The 23,408-nt window shown below is 41.2% G+C and overlaps 2 protein-coding genes across 2 annotated transcripts in view; one reads left to right on the top strand and one right to left on the bottom strand.

The window, feature by feature from the left end:
* LOC108706216 (three prime repair exonuclease 2) overlaps positions 1-23,408 on the top strand; it is a 200,435-nt gene that overhangs the window by 94,921 nt on the left and 82,106 nt on the right. The window lies entirely within an intron of this gene.
* The window catches only part of LOC108704803 (extracellular matrix protein 2), a 28,049-nt gene continuing 25,365 nt past the window's right edge, over positions 20,725-23,408 (bottom strand). The window contains exons 7-9 of the mRNA XM_041573216.1: positions 23,111-23,250; positions 22,130-22,456; positions 20,725-21,165 (exon numbers count right to left, since the gene is read on the bottom strand). Of these exons, the coding sequence (XP_041429150.1) occupies positions 20,985-21,165; positions 22,130-22,456; positions 23,111-23,250 (648 nt within the window). The 3' untranslated portion in view covers positions 20,725-20,984. The remainder of the gene's footprint in view (positions 21,166-22,129; positions 22,457-23,110; positions 23,251-23,408) is intronic.

The following is a 23,408-nucleotide window of genomic DNA, read 5'->3' as shown; positions in this document are numbered from 1 at the left end:
GCCATTATCTTATTTAATGTATATTGCAATAAATAAATAAAAACACGATGGCTCCACAAAGACCCTTAATGGAGAACTAAAGCCTAACTAAAGAAGTAGCTAGAAATGTGGTACATTATGTTTTGTGCTTCTGTACCAGCCCAAGGCAACCACAGCCCTTTAGTAGTAATGATCTGTGTCTCCAAAGATGCCCCAGTAGCTCCCCATCTTCTTTTCTGCTGATTCACTGCACATGCTCTGTGCTGCTGTCACTTACTGAGCTTAGGGACCCACTCACAATATACAGTACACATAGAATAGAAATGTCACAATATAAGGCTGATTAGTAATTAATACAGATAATTACTACATGGCAGCACAGAAACCAGTGCAATTAGCATCAGAATTTAATAATCAGCAAACCTGTAGCATCAGCTTATATTACAGACCAACCTCATTTTCTGCTGGATAATTAGTGACGAGCCCTAAGCTTAGCTTCTCAACAGCTGCTCAGAGCCCACTGAGCATGTGAGTGTCACAGACACTTTCCAAGATGGTGACCCCCTGTGACAAGTTTGAAGTAATGGATCATTGCTGCTATTGACAAGCTGAAACTTTAGCCTGATACAATAAGTTCAGTATATAAAATATGGCATTTTTAGGCATATTAATTTTTAGGGTTCAGTTCTCCTTTAATTTCAGGATAGATCCCTTCAATGCATAAATTGGGACGTTGGATTCCGAGCTAAATACACAGAACAGAAATGCTTGTCTTTGAAAATGATATATAATCATAACTGTTATGAATGTTTTCGCTTTGGAAAACATGTTAATAGCATTTATTACCAACCTGTGTGGCTTTACTCAATGTACAGAAATAAAAAGGAAAAAAGTGGAAAGGATTTAAAAGCTAAAAGTAAGAGGGGACGGTTGCATTTTTCATCATCAATCGTGAAGACAAAAATAGAAAATTGATTGCTTCACTTGCAAAGACATTCCCAAATATGTATGAGATTTTTTTTAAAAAAGGGTGGTTCAAAATATTTCGGCAAATACAAATAATGATGTTTTATTATCAGAATATGCAACATAGCCAGTGTTAGGGGATTTACTTTGTTGTAGTACAGTAGGCTTACCTCAAACTAACTGCTAGTGGCTAACACAGGATATTTTCCTTATTTTTAAGAAAACTGTATGGGAACAAAAGTTACAGGGTGGTATGGATTGTCATGAGTAATTGGAGAGCTTAGTTCTGTTTTGGCAACTATTTCTGATTTTCTCAGATTCTTTCATCTGCTTTGGTGCTAACAGATTTAAGGAAATTTGCTTTAATTCCAATATTTAAAAGGGGATTACAGTCTCAGACAGGAAATTATCAGCCTGTAAGTTTGACCTCTGTAGTGGGCAAGTTATTTGAAGACTTGTTAAGTGATCACATGTCCTGCCTAATAGCATGATACGTAGTAATTAGCATTATTGACGGATAAATGAAGTCAATGGACGTCAAAATTATTTTGACACGTGTCAATTTCGACGCCCACGACAATTTGTTTTACACGCGCTTATTTTGTCAAAATGCATTACAGTCAACGGACGTCCGAATAATTTTGATGCGTCAAATGTGCGTGGCTATTCTGCCGCGCTCCTACATTTTTTTGGACGCAATGGATTTGTTGACGGCAAATTTTTGCTGCAGTTATGCAGATTTATTCGCCAGCGCCGAAACTTGGAAATTTGACGTGAATTCGCATCTGGCGAATTTATTCACCGATCAGCATGGCTTTATGAAGGACAGATCAGATAATGTCCAACACATTTTTATTCATAATGTATTGAGTAGGTGTAGTGCTTAAAATGATCACAATCGATGGTCATAATTTTGTCTGATATTGTGGTAACGCAGAGCATTTATATCTAGTATTAATCTATACAAAAGAAAGACAGTAGGTTTGGCACCACTGGTTAGGCTTGGGTATCACAAGAAATAAGCTAGGATGACATATAAGGTACCTCCTGCCCAGTTCATGCTACTAATTGCTACTGACTTGTTCTTGTGTACGTACATCTGCTGCACATATTGTGTGGACTTTCCCTTCAAGTGCGAAAACATAACATAACAGTATAATTAGTTACATATTTAACATTTATGCAATTGTTGTTCTTTACTAGCAATTAGGGGTTTCCCATCCACTGGAGAAATGAAATTAAAATTTTAAGACCCTCCTATAATTATTAAATAAGAATAACTTGAATTGACTGTTAAGAGGTGGAATGAAGTGCAGCCTAGTTCTAACCCACATCATTCAAAAGCTGGCAGCTGCTCCCCATTGGGTTCTTTAGTATTATTTTATAATTGCGTTAAGGAATGTCAGAATCAACCTCATCTGCTACTTTGCTGCAAAGCTCTCCATGGTGCCTAAACTTTTCTGTAGTGCTGATGTGATCAGTCCTGATTCTGTGGTTTTCAATAGTTTATGGTTGCCATAATTTCAGTGTGATATCTGGAGACATACAGGGAGGAGTAGGGGTGTAGCACTCAGGATGGAAAATATATATAACCACTCCCACTTTTTGCCACTCCCCATTTAAGTCACACTCAAGGTCATAGGCAGACATATGTTTCCTCTTCAAAATTAAAATTGCTTTGTGTAAATGAACCCAAAGAGGGTGAACTGCTCTTAGTTTCGTCTCTGTTCCTCATATGGTGACATCTCATTCCTAAATAGTACCAAGGCAAAAAAAGTTTGAAAATGTAATCAATTACCTCTGCATCGCAGTATACTATCACAATTTTTTTTACCCACAATGCAGCATGTTCTCCAGGGGGAGTTGAACCGGATGCAGTTTTGGCCAATGCATCCTGGTAGTTACACCCCTGCATGATATAATTTTCAGCCTTTGCTGTGAGAATAATATGTGCACCTGGTTCTTTAGGTGCGACTGCCCTGTGGTTTAGTGATGTGTAAGTTAACAAAAAGTTGACCCACACCCGACTCTAACCCGTCCCCTCCTATCCCGCTTCCAAATATTGGGACAAAACAAGCACAAGTCTATAAATACTATCTCCTGGAGAAGGATGTGGGGTATAGTAAAGTCGCGAGCAGTGTGGGCAGAAGAAAGAGTTTGGCCTAAACCTGCCCATGACCCACACATCACTACTGATGAGGCTATTTGGAATTCGTCCGAATCCCCGGTGAAAGATTTGGCAGAATACCGAACCGAATCCGAATCTTAATTTGCATATGCAAATTAGGGTCAGGAAAGGAAAAAGTGGGAAAAATCTACTTTTGTGACGAAAAGTCACGCGATATCCCTACACGCCCCTAATTTACATATGCAAATTAGCATTTGGATTCGGTTTGGCCAGGCAGAAGGATTCAGCCAATTCCGAATCCTGCTGAAAAAGGCCGAATCCTGTCAGAATCCCAAACCGGATCCTGGATTCGGTGCATCCCTACTAAATACACAACTTAAGGCACAGAGTAGGATGAAACAGCAGAGTGCTTGGGTTGTACTAAATACACAACTTAAGGCACAGAGTAGGACAAAAAAGCAGAGTGCTTGGGTTGTACTAAATACACAACTTAAGGCACAGAGTAGGATGAAACAGCAGAGTGCTTGGGTTGTACTAAATACACAATTTAAGCCACAGAGTGCCTATAACTGGTTCCAGTATCGGTGATCTCTAATCACCCATAAAACCACATTAGCCTTTGTCGGCCCCAGATCCAGAATTAGCAGCTGTACATTTTGAGGTGTTTTACGTTTCTGTTTGCTGTAACATTAGCAACAGTGGATTATTCTACTCTCCATTGGGGCTACCCAAATTCTGGACCACAGCCAGACAGAGAAATCCACCCATTTTCATTATATGAGATCATAATTTATAATGTGTCTGGAAGTGTCTGCGTATGGTATAAGACTACCCACCCCCATATCCTCCAGACCCCCTGGAAGTACAGAAAGTCTTCACTGTGAAAGAGAATGAAGTCAAAGTAGAGTGTGTTTTGCAGTTCCTTCCAAGAGGAAAGTGTATGTATGTAATCAGCTAAATACAGGGTTGTCTTTTTCTCAATGAGTGATGAGGCATTCCTAAAATACCAGCAGGGCCTTTCTCAACAGACTAACACCGCCCTTGGTTTAGATGAATGGTTATCAGCCCTTGGTTTAAATGAAACACATCTGTTCTCTGGTGTATGGCAGATGACACTGCTAAACATTGACTACCATGATATCAGTATAGAGGAGTAAAAGTATTTTACAAAGAAGGGTTAGGGTTGGGCCTGTTCAGAGCTAGGAAGGGGAACTATATTTCTTTCCAGGTTAGACGTTTGCCTGGTAGTTCCTTATTGGCCAGAGGGGTCTCTATTCTTTTAAAGGGGAGTCATCATGTGTTTCTGTCTGTTTGGACCCCACCTGTTGGAGGGATGCTGGGGAGCCTTAGGTGGAAGATCTCAATAGGTGACACAAAAATTTACATTTTTTCAAGGTATTCCCGGGGTTCAGTCCACCATTCTCCAACTGGTAAAAAGTACAACTTTCCAAAGTGATGGAACAGTAGGGATGTAGCGAACGTCGGAAAAAAAGTTCGCGAACATATTCGCGAACTTGCGCAAAAACGCGAGCGGTTCGCGAACGGTTCGCGAACCCCATAGACTTCAATGGGAAGGCGAACTTTAACATCTAAAAAAGACATTTCTGGCCAGAAAAATGATTTTAAAGTTGTTTAAAGGGTGCAACGACCTGGACAGTGGCATGCCAGAGGGGGATCAAGGGCAAAAATGTATCTGAAAAATCTGCCTGTGTGTGCTTGGAAGAGATAGTGTAGGGGGAGAGCTGTTAGTGATTTCAGGGACAGATGATAGTAAGTTTGCTGGCTAGTAATCTGCTTGATACTGCTCTGTATTGGAGGGACAGAAGTCTGCAGGGATTTGAGGGACATTTTAGCTTAGGTAGCTTTGCTGGCTAGTAATCTACTGTTCTCTTTAAACAACTGCCATACGTTGACCTTGTAGGCATTGTTTGCCCAGTTTTTTTGGACGCAGCCACTGAAGCACAGTTGCCAGAAAAAATATGCCATATAAATGCTGAAAATAGTAATTTTTCGCCATACGTTGACCTTGTAGACATTGTTTGCCCAGTTTTTTTGGTTGCAGCCACTGAAGCACAGTTGCCAGAAAAAATATGCCATATAAATGCTGAAAATAGTCATTTTTTGCCATACGTTGACCTTGTAGGCATTGTTTGCCCAGTTTTTTTGGTCGCAGCCACTGAAGCACAGTTGCCAGAAAAAATATGCCATATAAATGCTGAAAATAGTAATTTTTTGCCATATACGTTGAGTCAACGTATGGCAAAAAATGACTATTTTCAGCATTTATATGGCATATTTTTTCTGGCCTCTGTGCTTCAGTGGCTGCGGCCAAAAAAACTGGGCAAACAATGCCTACAAGGTCAACGTATACACTACTACAGCGGTGGATACGGATTACGTAAAATATATGAATGCTGCTTGAAAAAAAGTAACTCAAGTGGTTTTTCTAGAGACGATAATATTATCAATATTTAGACAAAATGTGAACAAGCTCACACAGCTAGATGGCGGGTTGAAGAAAACACTACTACAGCGGTGGATACGGATTACGTAAAATATATTATGGCTGCTTGAAAAAAGTCACTCCGGTGTTTTTTCTGGAGACGGTAATATTATGGATATTTAGACAGAATGTGAACAAGGTCACACAGCTAGATGGCAGTTGGTTGAATAACACACTGGGCAAAAAATGCCTACAGGGCAAATAATGCCTAAAAGGTCAACTTATACACTACTACAGCGGTAGTAAAATAAAAAAAGTAAAATAAAAAAAAAATGAATATTAAAAAAAAAAAAATTAAAGTTGGTGCTGCTGAACTACTAGGAGCAGCAGATTAGCACACCAGTCCCACTCCCCAACACTGCTAGACTAATAGCACTGGGCTCTTATAGTAGTAGTAGTAGTAGTAGTAGTAAAACAACAAAAAAATAAATAAAAGCAGTCCTTACAAGGACTACTGTTATTGCAGCAGTCAGCAGATGAGATCAGAAGCAGGACAGCTGCCCACAGCAGCTACATACAGAGCACTGCAGTAGAAGGTAGATTACTAGCCAGCAAAGCTACCTAAGCTTAAATGTCCCTCAAACCCCTGCAGACTTCTGTCCCTCCAATAACAGAGCAGTATCAAAACGATTACTAGCCAGCAAACTTTCAACTGTCCCTGAAATCACTAACAGGCAGCAGCTCTCTCCCTACACTATCTCTTCAGCACACACAGGCAGAGTGAAAAAACGCTGCAGGGCTTCGGTTTTTATAGGGAAGGGGAGTGGTCCAGGGGAGAGCTTCCTGATTGGCTGCCATGTACCTGCTGGTCTGGGGTGAGAGGGCAAAAAAAAGCGCCAACAATGGCGAACCCAAAATGGCGAACGTCGCGCGACGTTCGCGAACTTCCGGCGAGCGCGAACACCCGATGTTCGCGCGAACAAGTTCGCCGGCGAACAGTTCGCGACATCTCTATGGAACAGCGCTCCCTAATAGGTGAGGCTGGTATTACAAATGTACCTGTAATGTACTTGCTTGTAAATTTGTAATAACTAGTCCTCCTCCCTGGCACACCTCCAATCTACCCCCCAGCATTTGATTGGCAGATGATATGACTCCACCCCCATTTGAGTCATGATCCCACACATCAAAGGCCTGCACCCTCACAGATCTAAAAGGTGGCAACCCTATCAATAGGATTTGCTAGTTTCAGGATGGATTCTGTGATAGCTTACTCTAGAAGTGGGGGTCAGGATAAGGGTAGTTCGCAGAGCAGCATGCAGCTCCAAGGAGTAGAGAAGAAAGGGTTAGTCCTCTGTGATGTCACCAACCAATTTAGGGAATAAAGTAGTCAGGCTCAGGAATAGAGAGATCCACTATGGAGCATCAATGTGAAGGCCTTGAACTAATGCATAACTACCTGAAGTATCTATGAAGTTATTGTAGTGTACCATTCTGAATAAACACATTTGAGACTGAGATCAAGCAAATAAACAGTTTACTGTTGCTGTAAAGAACCACTGTGCCCATTGAGTTTTGGTGCCCAAATGATTGAGAGTTCTATTTTTGTGTGTGATATAAGTGTGGTTAACCCTTCCTCTATGCTACAGCAAGGGCCCACGTGAGAGAGTGCTACTGTATGTAATGCATGCTCTACGGGGCGTTGTCTTCTGTATCATAAAGTGGTACAGCACCAGTATAGCTCCAAAATAGTGTTACACCAATGATTTCCATGGTGGCTCATTTGGAGGTTGGTGGACAGGCCACGTGATCATAATAGGCTCTGACCCAAGGCATTGGATTCTCAATAAGGCCTCCCAGCCTGTATGTCTCTATTATTAGAGTTACTTGCCCCCCTCTTTTAAAAATACTCCGCGAACTAAAACTGAAATATAATTTCCTTTAGGCGGGTAGCGCATGTGGGATATTCTAGCTTCCCCCTCATCTGTCTTCTTACATGTCGCATGGCAATTAAGCTGTCACTTCCACCTCTGGATTCAAATTTCCATTTCACTTCTAACATTAATATCCCACCTACTTGCCTTTTTGTAATTGTATTCTTAGCACGTATACCTTATCTAGATGGACCTCTTCCCAGCTACTAATCGACACACTGTAAGATTGGAATTCCTGCTGTTTCAGTGCACTCTGCAGTCAAAAGTTCCACATTACTTTTACTCATGTTTTTCAGTGTGTAGACCTCCCCAGCAAGAACCAATAGGTCTGAATACAGTCAAAATCAAAAATTGTTATTGGAATATTGATATTTATGGTACTGCAGTTCTATAATGCAATCCAAGTCTTAGGGGTGTCTCGGTCCCCACCAGTATGTTCATTTGGACCCATTCATTGACCCTCATCCCTCACCATTGTAGGGGACATTGCATGTTGTCCCACTAGGGTATCAGGAAAACTACCAGTGCACCCAGCTGTCAGTAAACTGCTCTCCCAACCTTGTGGTCTATACCATGGTCATTGATGAATGAGAGAAGGGACAATGATATGGATGGAAGCATAGATGAGTGTATTTAATATGAATAGAAAAAGGTAATTGAAGGGAGGATCAAAATTAGTGTGGGCAGTGGGCCTTTTGTCCAATGCTTCCTGATGACCTCTTTGCACCCCCGTCTAACACTGTGATGTTGACTTTGCACCCCAGTGCAACACTGTGATGTTGACTTTTCACCCCAGTCCAACACTGTGACTTGACTTGACTGCAGTGAAAGAGTGGAGTCTTTGTCCCAAAGAGTCTGCTCCATGCACAAGCCATGAACCCTTCATCTCTACAGTTATGGCCATATTCCTGCTCCACCATGATAATTATGATCAAATTTCATGGGGTGGTTTGGTAATAAGCTTGTGGGTTTAGAGATACTTGTGGGTTAGAGAGAATTTGCAGAGTAATATTTAGTATACAAAGGACAACATGGACAGAGTGGTGGTGTTATTGCTCATTCATGGCACATGGAGCTCACATTTATCAATGTTAAGGTATTTTATAATACGTCTTCAACTTTGTTCCATTGACTTGTGGAAAAAACAGCCCAGCAAGCACCTTGGAGATGCATAATCCATAGCTAACTTGCAGCTGAAACGGAGCTGAGGTCATGGTAAATGTGAGGCACACTCCACTATGTAAACTGCAGGTATGGCAATCCCTCAAGAGCCTTCAGGATTCAGACTAAGCTAATATTTTGAGAGGGTTAAAGGTGAAGTCATTGAATGAGCTCCAAATAAAACACAAGGATCATGTTCTTCAGAATTGAGGTAAATGTTTCGCGCTTATTCTAACAAGCAGGCCATGATCCCAGGATGAACATAATTGCGATACCTGTGATCATCTTGTAGTCTAAATAGCTTGATTTAACCAAGGATAGCTTTTAGCTGCTAAGAATGGATATTAGGGCATCTGGAGATGGAGTAAGACCAAGTACTGACCATAGGTATTGTAGTGGTTTGGGAGTCCATCATTCCAATGGCAATGTAGGGGTTGCAAAGAGAAATGGCTATGCCGGGCCTCCTGAGTAGCAGGTATAGTTTGAGAAGTAGGGAGCAGTAGCAGATATAATGGTGCAAGATGGCCAACAATAGGGCAAGATGTCAAAAGCAGTATATTTTTTAGGGCTGTAGTGCAATTTTTAGTTACTCACTTTGCACAGGAATGGTGTCACTTCTAGAGTGCTAATGCCTGGACTTTGAGAACAGTATTAATTAGTAATTTATTAGGTGCAAGAGTTGGACATACAGTATACTGTATATGTGCAACACACCAAGTGATCATCTCCTTAAATCAGTGCTGTGTCCATGTTCCCCCGATTAGGACATGAGATTTTGTCTTTGCACCTTTGCACTGAGCACATATGTTGCCAGCCTTTTACCTGGTGTTGATATATAACTCTCAGCACCCACTGACCACTATTTAATTTCAGCATCATTAAACACACCATAAAATTGGTGCAACCAATGTACTAACATAGAAGCAAATCTTGTGCGTGGTATAATTATTAGCATCACGTGAGAGTTGCATGGATGTTCTCTGTGGATTGGCTGGTTATAGAGAACAATACCCACAGATAAAGGGAAGGATGAGTACAGGGTCAATTCCATATTTAATACTCCAGAACAAATGGCAGGTTTAATAAAGTGACTATTTCATGTCTGAAAAAGATGGTTCTTAAACACTACTGACTGCTGGGGATCAAGATAGACTTGTAGATGTAGATCAGCTATGATTAACTTTCCATGTATTTTTGTTTACAGAGGATGCTGCTTGTAGGTGGTCCCCCATTGTAAATCACTTGTCCGCCCCTGGGTACATCCACTGTAGGCTTGACCTTCAGAAGAGGTTGTTACGAGCCACAAGGGACTGATGGCATGGATCATTAACTTGCTACATAGTGCTTGCCACCTCACCATGTTTAAAACTTCAAACATATTGAATCCGCATCCTAACTGGGGGATAAGTAAGACATTGCACTGGGTAAAACTGCACTGGGTTTGGGCAGCCACGCAATATAATGAACTGCTATGTTGCTGTGCAAGATTTGGATTCTGTGTCCTATTTTAAAGAGGTTGTTTGACAGCCCTAATCCCACTGCCTATTATCTCAGGTGGCTTGAAGGTGGTGCCATAATGCACGGTGTTAATCGTGTACATTATGACGCTCAGTATACAGAATAATTAGTTATACATTAGTAGGCATGCAGTACAAGGAAGGCAGGGAAATGGTCTGGCCTTATGTTTTGACAGCTGAAAACACTAGCTCAAAAACCTCCCCCCCATTTGTCTTCAGCTGGGTCCCAGTGTTTGATTTGGACAATACCCTACATTCCTGTAGCAAACAAACCAAACCAGAGATAGGGCACTTCCTGTTCTGTGTGTCAGAGGGCAGACATTACACTTATTGAAGATTTTTGGGAACTGTTACATGAGGGTTCTGTTTATAGATAGAATGGAAATATACAGTTGCCCTGCTTATTTGGTCATTGACCCTCGGCATGACAGCAGCTTCTTAATGCAAGATGGTGACCCCTCAGGGGTGCCTGATAGGGGGGTACCCTTAGGGATTATTGACATTGGCGACCAGTAGCATGGCAGGCTCCTCAGATTATGTTCTTGGTATTCCATTTAGAACTAATGGCAATAGGTCAAAGATTGGTCACAGTCAAACGCCTAAATGCCCCATAGACTTACCTGGCAAAGAAGAGCAGAGGGGTTGCTCTACTCTGGCCGTATCATGAAGGCGCACCCTCCTGCACTACTCTGCTTTCCAATGCCAGGTCCAGTGGCCACTTATTATTAAAAATGTCCATGGAAGCAAAATAAAGGCAAAAGAGATCCTCCAATGCCCTATACTTGAACCCACCCCAAAATGGTTAATTAGATGTTAAAATAATTTTTTTTAATAGTTACAACTTTTAAAGACAATGCCACTTTAAAATATGAAAAAACTAGGGATGCACTGAATCCAGGATTCTGACTTTTTCAGCAGGATTTGGGTGAATCCTTCTGCCTGGCTGAACCAAACCTAATTTGCATATGCAAATTAGGGACAGGGGGAAATCACGTGACTATTTGTCACAAAACAAGGAAGTAAAAATGTTTTCCCCTTCCCAGCCCTAATTTGCATATGCAAATTAGGGTCCGGGTTCAGTATACGGCGGAATGTTTCGCGAAGGATTAGGGGTTTTGGCCGAATCCAAAATAGTGGATTTGTTGCATCCGCAGAAAAAACAGCCGCAGTTTTTAAAATTCTCATGACTTTTCAGAATACAGGATATGATGTCACTGACATAAGATTATGGAGGATGTAGCTTAATTTTATCACTTTACCAGGTCAAAGCTGGTGAAGGAAACTCTGGCGAAAGAGGTAACGTTATGTAGAGTTCGCACTTAGTTTGCGGAGGAGAGATCGTTCGTCTGAGAGAAATTTGCCTTGCAATAGGGCACGAAACTATGCTAGTGACGGTCTCTTTCGTTAGCGTATTGTCCTCTACGCCTGTTAGTAAATTGACAATGTCCCTGCGGATGGGATTTCTGTGAATTTTTAGCTAGCGACGGCCACTTTGCCCTTTAATAAATCTGCATGAAAATGCAGATGCAGCTGGTGCTGACAAGCACTGATAGCTTCAGAACACAAAAAGGGGGGTTGTGGGAACACTCCAAGGCTAAGTAAAATATACATTTCACAATGCATTTTACAATCTCCCTGAGAGGGCTACAGACAACCAATCCCAGGCAAAAAAAGAGCATCCCTTCAAGCCTACCATCACCTGCTCCCCCATCATCCCCTAACCACTGCCACAGCGTGACCTCCCACTAGAGTCCTGCATTGGTCCGGGTACCCGCGGAATAACCGGCATCTGCCAGGATTGTGGGTGGGAAATCATAACCGAACCTTTTCAGGTCACCCCTGTTTCTTGTGCCCCCTAGATCAGGGCCGGTCATTGTGGGAGGCTGGGAGCGGTTTATTTCTGCCTTGGCTTATTCTGGTTATGATGCAGGCGCCAGCTGGTATTTCCTGACTGTGCCTGTGTGCACTGTGAGTCTCGCGAGAGTGCCTTGGGACATCACGATGCATGCACGCGTGCTGGCTGGGCTGTGTGAGTGTGTCTGACTGAGTCTGCACAATTTTCGCACCACAAAGACTGAAACGGACGGGCGGATAGCGGTTACATGTGGGTCAAATTGCGGGTTGCGGGTCCAGGAAGGAAGTACGCGGGTTGGGTGCGGGTAGCGGTTACATGTGGGTCAAATTGCGGGTCCAGGACGGAAGTACGCGGGTTGGGTGCGGGTAGCGGTTACATGTGGGTCAAATTGCGGGTCCAGGAAGGAAGGACGCGGGTCCGTTGTGGGTAGCGGTTACATGTAGGTCAAATTGCGGGTCCAGGAAGGAAGTATGCGGTTACATGTGGGTCAAATTGCGGGTTCCAGGACAGGACTCTACCTCCCACTGCTAAATACCAAGGTACTAGTCACCCCGCCCCAAAGGGGTGCTTCTCACAAGTTTTTTTTTGGGATTGAAATAGAAAAGACCATCAGGAAGCCATCGAGACAAGGACAGCTAACACTGAGGCAGTGTCTAGCACAAACCCTCCTCGTCTCCCATGGGCCCTGACAATAACAAAGCCACTTCCTGTTTTGCTAAGTCAAAGGTCGGCTTGGCAGGAGCCATGTGGGACACGTCAAGTCTTGCTCTTTGTTTATCTGACCCTTTTCTGCTATTCCTTTCCTTGGCTTCTCGATAATAACACATGCTGTAACATGTCCTTTATTACTTGTCCCCCAGCAACTAGAAATCTGTGATGTAAAAATATAAACCTCATCTTTATTCTTCAGTCCGGCTGCATTTTATGTGTAAGGCTATTGAGAAGATGGCCTGCTGTACTTTCTATTCTTACAGTGGTGCTTTAGGGCTTTTACCAACCAGCCATTGCCAGGGCCAATATTACAAATGTATCAACAATGTATTTGCCAGTAACTACCTGTCATTTAAACCCCACGTCCAGCTCTGTTCCCCCTCATGGCTGCTTCAGCCCATTTGCGGCACCGCTCCTTCCCTTTATGTCATAGCTTGGCCCCTTTGTATCAGGGATCCACCCGCTCACGGGAAAACAGGTAAAGGTGAGCAAAACCTGTCGGACACCATTGACTCCATTTTACCCAAATAATCCAAATTTTTAAAAACAAATTCCTTTTTCTGTGTAATAAAACTGTACCTTGTACATGTCATTGATTATCCGGAAAGCCCCAAGTCCTGAGCATTCTGGATAACGGTATACCTGTAGCCCCAAAATCTGCCCAATCCCCATCTGCCATTTAATTGCCCCACCTGGTGACATCATTAGCTCCACCAAGAATTGTCATCACCCTGCCCCTGACATCACCTACTTCAAGCCATGACATCACTGTCTGGTTTTGCCAGAGTCAGAAGGTGGCAACCCTGTTGCTAGGATCCAGGAACCTAGATACCAGATTGATCTTTCAATTCCAAAGTGGAAGCTTCAGAACCAAAATATAAAAACCTTCAGCCATAATGAAAGGGGTTGTTCACCTGTATAAGGTAGAGAGGGATATTCTGAGACAATTTGCAGTAGGTTTTCATTTTTTTATTATTCGTGGTTATTTAGTTCTTTATTCAGCAGTTTACAATTTTAGCAATCTGATTGCTAGGGTCCAAATTACCCCAGTAACCATTGCTTTGAATATGAGACTGGAATGTGAATAGGAGATGCCTGAATAGAAAGATGAGTCATAAAAAAGTAGCAATGACAATTCATTTACAGATTTACAGAGTTTTTGTTTTTTACAAGGGGTCAGTGACCCCCATTTGAAAAATGTAAAGTCGGAAGAGAAAAGCAAGTAATTCAAAAACTATAAAAAAATTGGAAAGTTGCTTAGAATTAGCCATTCTATAACATACTAAAAGTTGAAGGGTTTGTTCACCTTTAAGGTAATTTTAGTATGTTATAGAATGGCCGGTTCTAAGCAACTTTTCAATTTTTTTTTATCTTTTATGGTTTTTTTTTTTAATTACTTGCCTTTTTCTTCTGACTCTTTCCAGCTTTCAAATGGGGGTCACTGGTACCATCTAAAAACAAACGCTCTGTAAGGCTACAGATGTATTGTTATTGCTACTTTTTATTACTCCTCTTTCTATTCAGACCCTCTCCTATTCATAGTCCAGTCTCTTATTCAAATCTGTGAATGGTTGCTAGGGTCATTTAGAACTTAGCAACCCAATTGCTGAAATTGCAAACTGGAGAGCAGTTGAAAAAAAAAGCTAAATAACTCAAAAACCACAAATAATGAAAAATGAAAACAAATTGCTTCAAAGGTGGATAACCCCTTTGAGTTTTCTTTTACCAACTTATTTGGTCATATTTTGTATGCCCTCCTGTCTTCCCCTTTCCAGCGTTCAAATGGGGGTCACTGACCCTGCCAGCCAATAAATTGATTGCTCTCTCTGAGGCTACACACACTTGTTTCTATTGAATGAACCATACATGTGCGTTAGAGCCACAAAAGGTATAATAAGTAACAGATGGAGGGGATTTTTGGAAGTCCCTGTTTTGGGTTGAAAATAACAGGCAAATGGCAACCACTGTAATAAATACAGCAAACTGATTCTGGATAATCACGTTTTGTTCCTGAAGATCCGGACAGTGTGTCTCTCTGTAAAACAAACACACACAAAGGAAATGTCCTCAGGGGTTGGGGATGAGGAGTCTGAAATAAAGTCCATATGCTGTTTCACTATGCAATTTGTCTAATGAGACCAGATTTGGGGCCAAGAAGGGTTCAGGCTTATATCCACCAATTACCTTCTCTTATCTTAGGGGGGTTGTTGTGTGTGGGGGGTTACCAAGTAAAAGTTGTGCTTAGTTAACCATTTTCAATCCAGAGGGGCTGGCTGTGTTCCAAGCACATCTGCTGTTTGCTTGGAATTATGGAGAAGTAAAAAAAAAATTACAAAGTGTGTTGCTGGGAATTATTCGATTTTCTAACAGAGATTGCACAGCCCTCTTATCCTGACATAGCGTAAAAAGAGAATTAATATATTGATATATTTGATGCAGAATAGAAGTTTCTGTTGTTTCGACAAGATGAAAGTTTAGCAAACAACTCATTTTGTGACATTGGAACTCCGGTGTGTTCAGTAAATGTGTGGGGAATATAAATGCTTCTTTACTATGAATATAGATGAACCAAAGCATAATCGTTCTGGAAAAGCCTGTGGCAGGTGCTTTGGGGCATATAAATATGTGTGTTATATCCATAGAATAGGCATATACCTATTTAGACAAATTCTGCTGCTTATAGTTAGCTATATCTTCTGGGTTCCTTCTACGTGGCCTGTATTATAGATTTTCACAGGTGTTTTATCTTTTTCTGGTTCTTTTTTGTTCTCGGCTGTCCTTAATATATCTGGCACCATCTTGTAATCGAACGTGGACATGGTCAGAAGTTGATTCCATAACTAACTAACCCCAAGTCAGAAGGGCGATGATGAACCATATTCCTCTTCACCCTAAATGATAATGTGAAATTAGGTTTCAAAGATACCCAAGTGGATCATTACCAGCTCACAACATGGAGTTACTTGACCTCTCTTGGCCTAGATTTACCCATCTTTTTTCCCCCTAACTGATGAGGATCCAATGCAGTAATATTTCTCCCTATGTAGACTTTTACCAGTTGTTTGGGCACTGGTGAAGTGGAGCTTACAGAGGATATTTATGCATTTGCTCCTGATCTATTTTCAGTAGTGGATTAAGGCAGTGGTCCCCAACCAGTAGCTCGTGAGCAACATATTGCTCTCCAACCCCTTGGATGTTGCTCTCAATGGCCTCAAAGCAGGTGCTTATTTTTGAATTCCTGGCTTGGAGGCAAGTTTTGGTTGTATAGAAACCAGATGTACTGCCAAGCAGAGCCTCTTGTAGGCTGCCAGTCCAAATAGCCAATCACAGCCCTTATTTGGCACCCCAAGGGACTTTTTTAATGCTTGTGTTGCTCGCCAATTCTTTTTACAATTGAATATGGCTCACGGGTAAAAAAAAGTTGGGGACCCCTGGTTTAAGGAGATGTGAAGCCCCTAGGCTACACGTACATAGACCCCCTTTCTAGGCTACTCCCACTCACAAAAGTTTAGAAATATACAACAATTAATCAGGATCACAGGAGATACAAGGTGCTCATGATCTAGAATTTTTTTTCACCTTTTCCCAGCAGATACTGACTGTGCACCCATCCCATCTGGATCCAGGCCCAGCAACAAAAGTAAAAATAAATTTTTGTTTAATGAAATATTAATTGAAAAAGATAGATGAGCCCCTAATCTGGGCCCCTACACTATAGCCTAGGGTAGCCTAGATTTCTCAGTCTTGGGACTAGGATTGGAGTTATAATTTAGTAGGCCATGATCATACAGCTGTGGTCCTTAAATGTTCTGGCAATAACAATGATGGCATCAGTTGTCCAATATCTTTGTACTTGGTTCAATCTTCACAAAGCAGTTTATCTCCTCCCTGGAGCTGTATAAACCAGACTGTAACCCTGAGTGGCCACAGTCCTGGACAAAAACATCTGTAGAAGGAAATAGGAATGTAACAGTAGGACAGGAAGACCTGGCACAGAGGGGGACCAAGACTGATGAGAAATTTTCATGACATGTTTGTGGAATAGGTCTTTTCCAAGGTCAGGGGTGCCCTATAAAGATTTTATTGTGGGGCCTACAAATGTCTAGTTATGCCACCGGTGGGAACAGGGCTGAAATGTGGCTACATTGCTGGGTTTTACAAGTGCTGGTTGGTGACGAATTGTTACATAAATCCAACGAACCGTTCCCTTGTGTTTGTGCATTATTTCCATAACCGGAGAGCGTAGAGAATAGGTCAGGGCCAACTCAACCATGTACAAAGGCAGGAAATATCCACATGCATCTGTCAGTCTCCATTTTATTGGCTGCATTAATGAGAAGACCAGATTGCTGGCCAATCATCCACACCAAATAAAATGTGTAAACCTAAGAGGCAAATCATCATGGGGAATATACACACACACACACACACACATATATATATATATATATATATATATATATATATATATATATATATATATATATATATATATATTCCTGCCAATAGTTACCATATTGAAATGACAAGTAATATCTTAACATTAATATAATATGGTTTTTTAAATTACAAATTGCAGAATATCCCCCCATGTTCAACATGAGTGCTGTGAATTGTGCTGAACAACTATTTGGCAATTATTTTAATCATGGAACATTTGTGGTATTTGTTACTTGTTGAGCTAAACAGGGAGACTGACCCTACTCTTTGTTTGGTCCTTGCAAGGTAGATAATTAGATTACCAGAACACAACCCCTTCCCTTTGCTGTGACTGTTTTTTTTAAGCAAAAACTAATATACAGGGTGGATTATCAGTGCACTGGGGAAGCTAGGTTCACTTCAATACACAGGCCAATTTAATATATGGTTATGCAAAATATGTTCTTCACAAAGCTTATGAGGGCCTTAATATTATTTTGTTTGGGAATAATATAAACATGATGTTTACATTCAATTGGCCTCCTAATTTAGAATCAGTTGTAAAATGAATGCCACTATCAGGTCTATAAGATACACTCCTCTTCAGCAACCCTACTCTTCTGGTAACTTCATGGCATAGAATACAGAATTAAATATGATCAGTGGCCCTCAAAGGCTCAGTTGTTAATTTGTAGTTCTATCACATGTGATGATCTACTTCTGCCTGTCCCTGTTCCAAAACTCCTTGAGCTTCCATCAGTATAGATGCACTAAGCACCATTGCCTCCATTCTACTTCTTCTGCTGGATCATGTACAGGCAAGAGTAGACACCAGAGGCACCACCCTAATGAAACCTGAAAGGGGTTCTCCAACCAGTAGAGTTATTACTCACCAAGTTTAGGACGTGGCCCAGGTGCACCGCCCTGAGCCCTCAGCATAGGGAGCGGACCAATCGAAAAGGATTGTTGAGCAGGCACTCAAATAAGTGCCAGACCAGATTGTTGCAGCAAAGTAAAAGATGTATTGTGTTCACAGCCTTACACATTTCGAGACTTCAAACACTTAATCATAGCCAACAACCTGGTGGAAAATTGCCTTATTTGAATGCCCGCTGAACAATACTTTTCAGGTAGCACAATCCTGTGAGACGAATCTGCCGGTGATCAAGGGTGCGAGCGACCACCAGGGGAAGCAAAGTAGTGAGCGCCTGGAAAAGGAGAATGATGGAGTGAGCGGTGGTGGTGGTGGTAGCAGCAGCGGCATCAGCAGCAGAGTATGGGTGGAGGCATACTGCCATGCCCAAAATATGTTGCCTTGGGTTCTAATCCTACAAGGTCTGGTTCTGTGCACAAGCAAGACTACGTATAAGAGGCTTATACAACCCTACCATCCCGGTAATCAGTATAGCCCAGTGCTTTCTGATGGAGGGATTGGCACCCTCCCAAAATTTGTAGGAAAGAAGCTGAAAGGCACACAGTGCTGCAGGGTGAAACCATCCTTGTTTATAACCCGCCACACTAAACATGGTGGTAAATCCAGGGTTTCCACAATGGGTTGTACCAATTAAGCCGTTTTAATGCAGTTCTGGCAAGTTGCGTGTCTGTGTGTGCATGCTAGACTGTTAGAATCTTCTTTTCTTCTGATTGTAACCATAGACCTACACATGGCTGCAGTGATTCCTGGGGAATGCAGTGTTATATGAGGGATGGGCCAGTGGGATATTATATAAAATCTTGAGGCACCCCCATCCAATAATCTCTCAGTTTCCATCCCTGCAGACTGCAATGTAGTTGAATTCAAAGAGATCTACTGAGTAACGTTGCAGCTGCGGCAATGCTGAATTCATCCGTTCACATAGATAATATAGCGCTTTAAAGAGAGAACGCCACACATGTTTTTTGTATGTATTGTAACTAGGGATGCACCGAATCCACTATTTTGGATTTGGCCAAACCCCCGAATCCTTTGCGAAAGATTCGGCCGAATACCGAACCGAATCTGAATTTGCATATGCAAATTAGGGATAGGAAGGGGAAAACATTTTACTTCCTTGTTTTGTGACAAAAAGTCATGCAATTTTCCTCCCCGTCCCTAATTTGCATATGCAAATTCGGATTCGGTTTGGCCAGGCAGAAGGATTCGGCCAAATCCGAATCCTGCTGAAAATGGCAGAATCCTGTCCGAATCCGGAACCGAAACCTACTAAAAACTAAAAATAATTTAAACATTAATTAAACCCAATAGTCTGCTTTTGCCTACAATAGGAATTAATTATATCTTAGTTGGGATCAAGTAGAAGGTAATGTTTTATTATTCCAGAGAAAAAGGAAAGCATTTTTCAAAATCTGGATTATTTGGATAAAATTTTGTCTGTGGGAGATGGCCATTCTGTAATTTGGAGCTTTCTGAATAACGGGTTTCCAGATAACTGATCACATACCTGTATATTTAAAAGTGAGCACTAATTCCAACTGTCCCTAATCCCTCATTGTACATTCATCATTAGTGATGGGCAAATTTGCGACGTCTCGTTTTTGATGCCGGCGCCCGTTTTTTTTGAAAAAAAAAAATTTGATGCCAGCGAATTTTTGCCACGAATCGCGCAAATTCACCGCAAATTCGCCCATCACTATTAATCATTTTTTGACATTCCACTCTGGAAAGTGTTTTGATGCCATTTGTAGAATAAACAGGTTAGTCGGTGCCCTGCCAGTACACACAGGGAATTAGTCTGCAAGAAATTCACTTTGCTGTCGGTCTTTTTAAAAAAGGTTTATTTTTAATGTTGGCTTCTAATAAACAATAATAAAAGTAACACCTTTCACCCACCCATAGGCTTTGAATGTATTTGTCCCACTCCATATTGGTTTATAATGCACAATTACCTGTGAAATATATCACATGACTTCTGTGTTATAAAAAAAAATATACCCCTGTTGTATAAGGTGTTTAGAAGTCACAAAAGAGCACCATGGAACTTTTCTGTGACTTCTGATATACTTGTATTTTACAGAAATTAGTATATTATTTCCTATTTAATACAAGAGCCATGAATATTTACTAAAATATATCCTTATAAACTGTACTTAGTTATGCCATCAGTAATTTGTGTCGTATAACCCTTATAGTACATGAGTGATACTTAGAGTTGATTTGTATAACTCAGACTACAGCCTTTTGCCTTTATATGGTCACAGTGCTCCTTGGTGATTTCTAATATCCTTATAATACACAAAAGCCATGAATATCCTGTAAATTATATCCTTATAAACGGTGAGTTCTGATGTCATCAGTTATAAACGGTGAGTAGTGATGTCATTTCTGTCACATGACGCACTGAAATTTGTGTATTATAATAAATAAAGTACCCCCAGTTGTAAAATATGAGGATATTAGAAGTTACCTCGGAGTTCCCTGACCTGTATAAAAACACTCGGCCTTCGGCCTCGTGTTTTTATATGGTCATGAAACTCCTTGGTAACTTATAATATCCTTATATTTTACAAGAGGGGGTACTTTATTCACTATATTATTTACAGTAGGGGGTACATTATCCCTTATAATACATGAGTGATACTCAGAGTTCCCTGTATAACTCTGCAGCCTTGTGTCTTTATATGGTCACAGCACTCCTTGGTTACTTCTAATATCCTTATAAATTAAAACAGGGGTTACATTATCCCTTATAATACACAAAAGCCATGTATATTCAGCAATAAATGGTATTCAGCGATGTCATCAGTTATAATCAGTTCTTAGTAATGTAATTTGTGTCATGTGGCTCACTGGAACTTGTGTATTAGAAAAATAATGTAAAATATTAGGATATTCAGGCCCAGACTGGCAAACTGTGGATTCTGTCTTTGCTATTTAATAGTACTCATATTCACCATGCTGGGGGCGCAAAACTACACTGTAATAAGTCTTGATACAGGAAAATGCTGTAGGTGGGATCAGCCGGCGGTTGATGAAATTATTTTCCAGGTGGACAGAGACAAGGTTGGAGTCTTCGGATACTCTAGTGTCACATATTGAATTGAGTGGTACATACCTGGGGAGAAAGAAAAGCAACATCTTTCATTTACACATATATCTATTTCACATTTGGATATTAGTGTACAGTATATATGTTTATAATAGTATTGGCCTTGACCCCCAACCAAATTGGACAGAAGATTGCTGACTTAAAGTCTGTTTATGGCCTAATAAACCTGAAAAATCAGTCTAGATGCCCATGGCCGTGCAGATCAATATCTGGGGGAAAACTGGCCAGACATATATTAGACACATTACAAAATTCGCTCAAGTATAAACTGCATATGTGCATTGATGGAAGTCTTCTCCAAACATGTCTCCATAGGCCTGCAGAATGATCTTGAGTAAAATCATCAGAGTAAAATCATAAGTATATATGTTTATAATAGTATTGGCTTTGCCCCCCAACCAAATTGGACAGAAGATTGCTGACTTAAAGTCTGTTTATGGCCTATTAAACCTGAAAACTCAGTCTAGATGCCCATGGCCGCCCCGATCAATATCTGGGGGAAAACTGGCCAGACATATACCCTGTATTAGACACATTACAAAATTCTCTAAAGTATAAACTGCATATGTGCATTGATGGAAGTCTTCTCCAAACATGCCTCCATAGGCCTGCAGAATGATCTTGAGTAAAATCATCAGACCAACTTGTTTTGGCCCAATGCATGGATGGCCAAAATGGGCAAAAATCCACAAGGTCACCAACCAGACCTGTTTCTAAGAGAAAAATGCAATTAGCCATATTTTCTACCCACAATGCAGAATATTGTAAGTTCTGATGTCATTGTACTTGCCAAAGTTTTAGCCTGGCACACCTTAATCTCCTGCTAATGTAGCCCAGCGCTCAGCTTGGAGGATCAGCACCCCTCTACCAATGCTGAAAAAGCACAAAACTAGCACAACCCATAATGCTTCCATACAGCATTATGGGTTATACAGTATTTACTTATCTCTACCACACTGGATGAGCTCACCGTATTTTATTGAAGCTAAGGCGAAGAACTTGCAAGGATTTCAAGCTTAGTATTCCACGGGGCACAGACTGTAACAAATTATTGTCAAGCAGAAGCTCGTGAAGGGATTTGTACAGGCCGAAGAAGGATATTGCGTGGATGCCGTCGTCTCTCAAATGGTTGTGGGAAAGATGGAGGAACTCCAAACCTGGTTTAAGGTGGGCAAAAACATAACCTGGGATCCGCTCAATCTGGTTGTGGTGCATGATCAACTGCTTCAGTCCTCGAGGTAGAAAGGATGGGACATGTACTAACTGGTTATGAGACAAATCCAGAGATTCCAGGTTTCTGAAAAAAAGGGAACGTTCTGTGAAAGCTGCTGCCACCATGGCCACTCATCTTACAGAAGGACCTCTTGTATATTCCTGTCAAAGTGTAAGGTCATCCGGATGGAGCCATTGATGTGAATAGTATTTTGGCGGACAAATGTATTTAGGTTGAGAAGCAGAAGGGGAATAAAGTCCATAGAAGAAAAGATACAAGGAGATGAAGAAAAGAAAGGATATCAAAGAGCAGGGATCTCCAACCCTTTTCACCCATGAGCAATATTCAGATGTAAAAAGTGTTGAGGCTTAACACAAGCATGAAAAATGTTCCTGGAGGTGTCAAATAATGGCTATTATTGGCCGTTTGGTAGCCCCTATGTGGACTGTCAATTTACAGAAGGCTCTGTTTGGCAGTACACATGGTTTTTATGAAACTAAAATTTGTCTCAAAGCCAAGAATTAAAATGGGCATCTGCTTTGAGGTTAATGGGAGCAACATCCAAGGGACTGGTGAGAAACATGTTGCTCACAAGCTACTGGTTGGGGATCATAGATAATAGGGAGTAATAGATAAAAAGCAGTATTAATGGGCCACTGAGCATTTGAGACACGACCCAAACAGAAGGAGAAAAAAGGAAAGGAGAACAGAGAAACTTTCATGTCCATAACTACTTACAGAAGATCGATCCAAGCCCGAGGAGCAATGCGGTGTTCCTGTAGCACATTGTTGCTCAACACAACAATACTGAGGTTAAGGGTTTTATTGAGGATCCCCTCAGGCACAATCTCAATGTGATTATTGTCCAAATGCAGCTCCTACATTAAGACAAAGCACTTTACATTTTATAGTTATCTCCATATAACAAAATAATGTGGCCATGAAGCCAATTCCTTCTAGGGTTTGAAAGAACAAGCTTTTGAATTAGTAACATTCCTTTTATGTAAAAGGCCAAGATAGATGACTGTTGATTTTT

This window comes from Xenopus laevis, chromosome 8L (assembly GCF_017654675.1).
Source record: "Xenopus laevis strain J_2021 chromosome 8L, Xenopus_laevis_v10.1, whole genome shotgun sequence".
NCBI classification, from domain to species: Eukaryota; Metazoa; Chordata; class Amphibia; order Anura; family Pipidae; genus Xenopus; species Xenopus laevis.
This window is presented reverse-complemented; position numbering and strand designations above follow the sequence as displayed.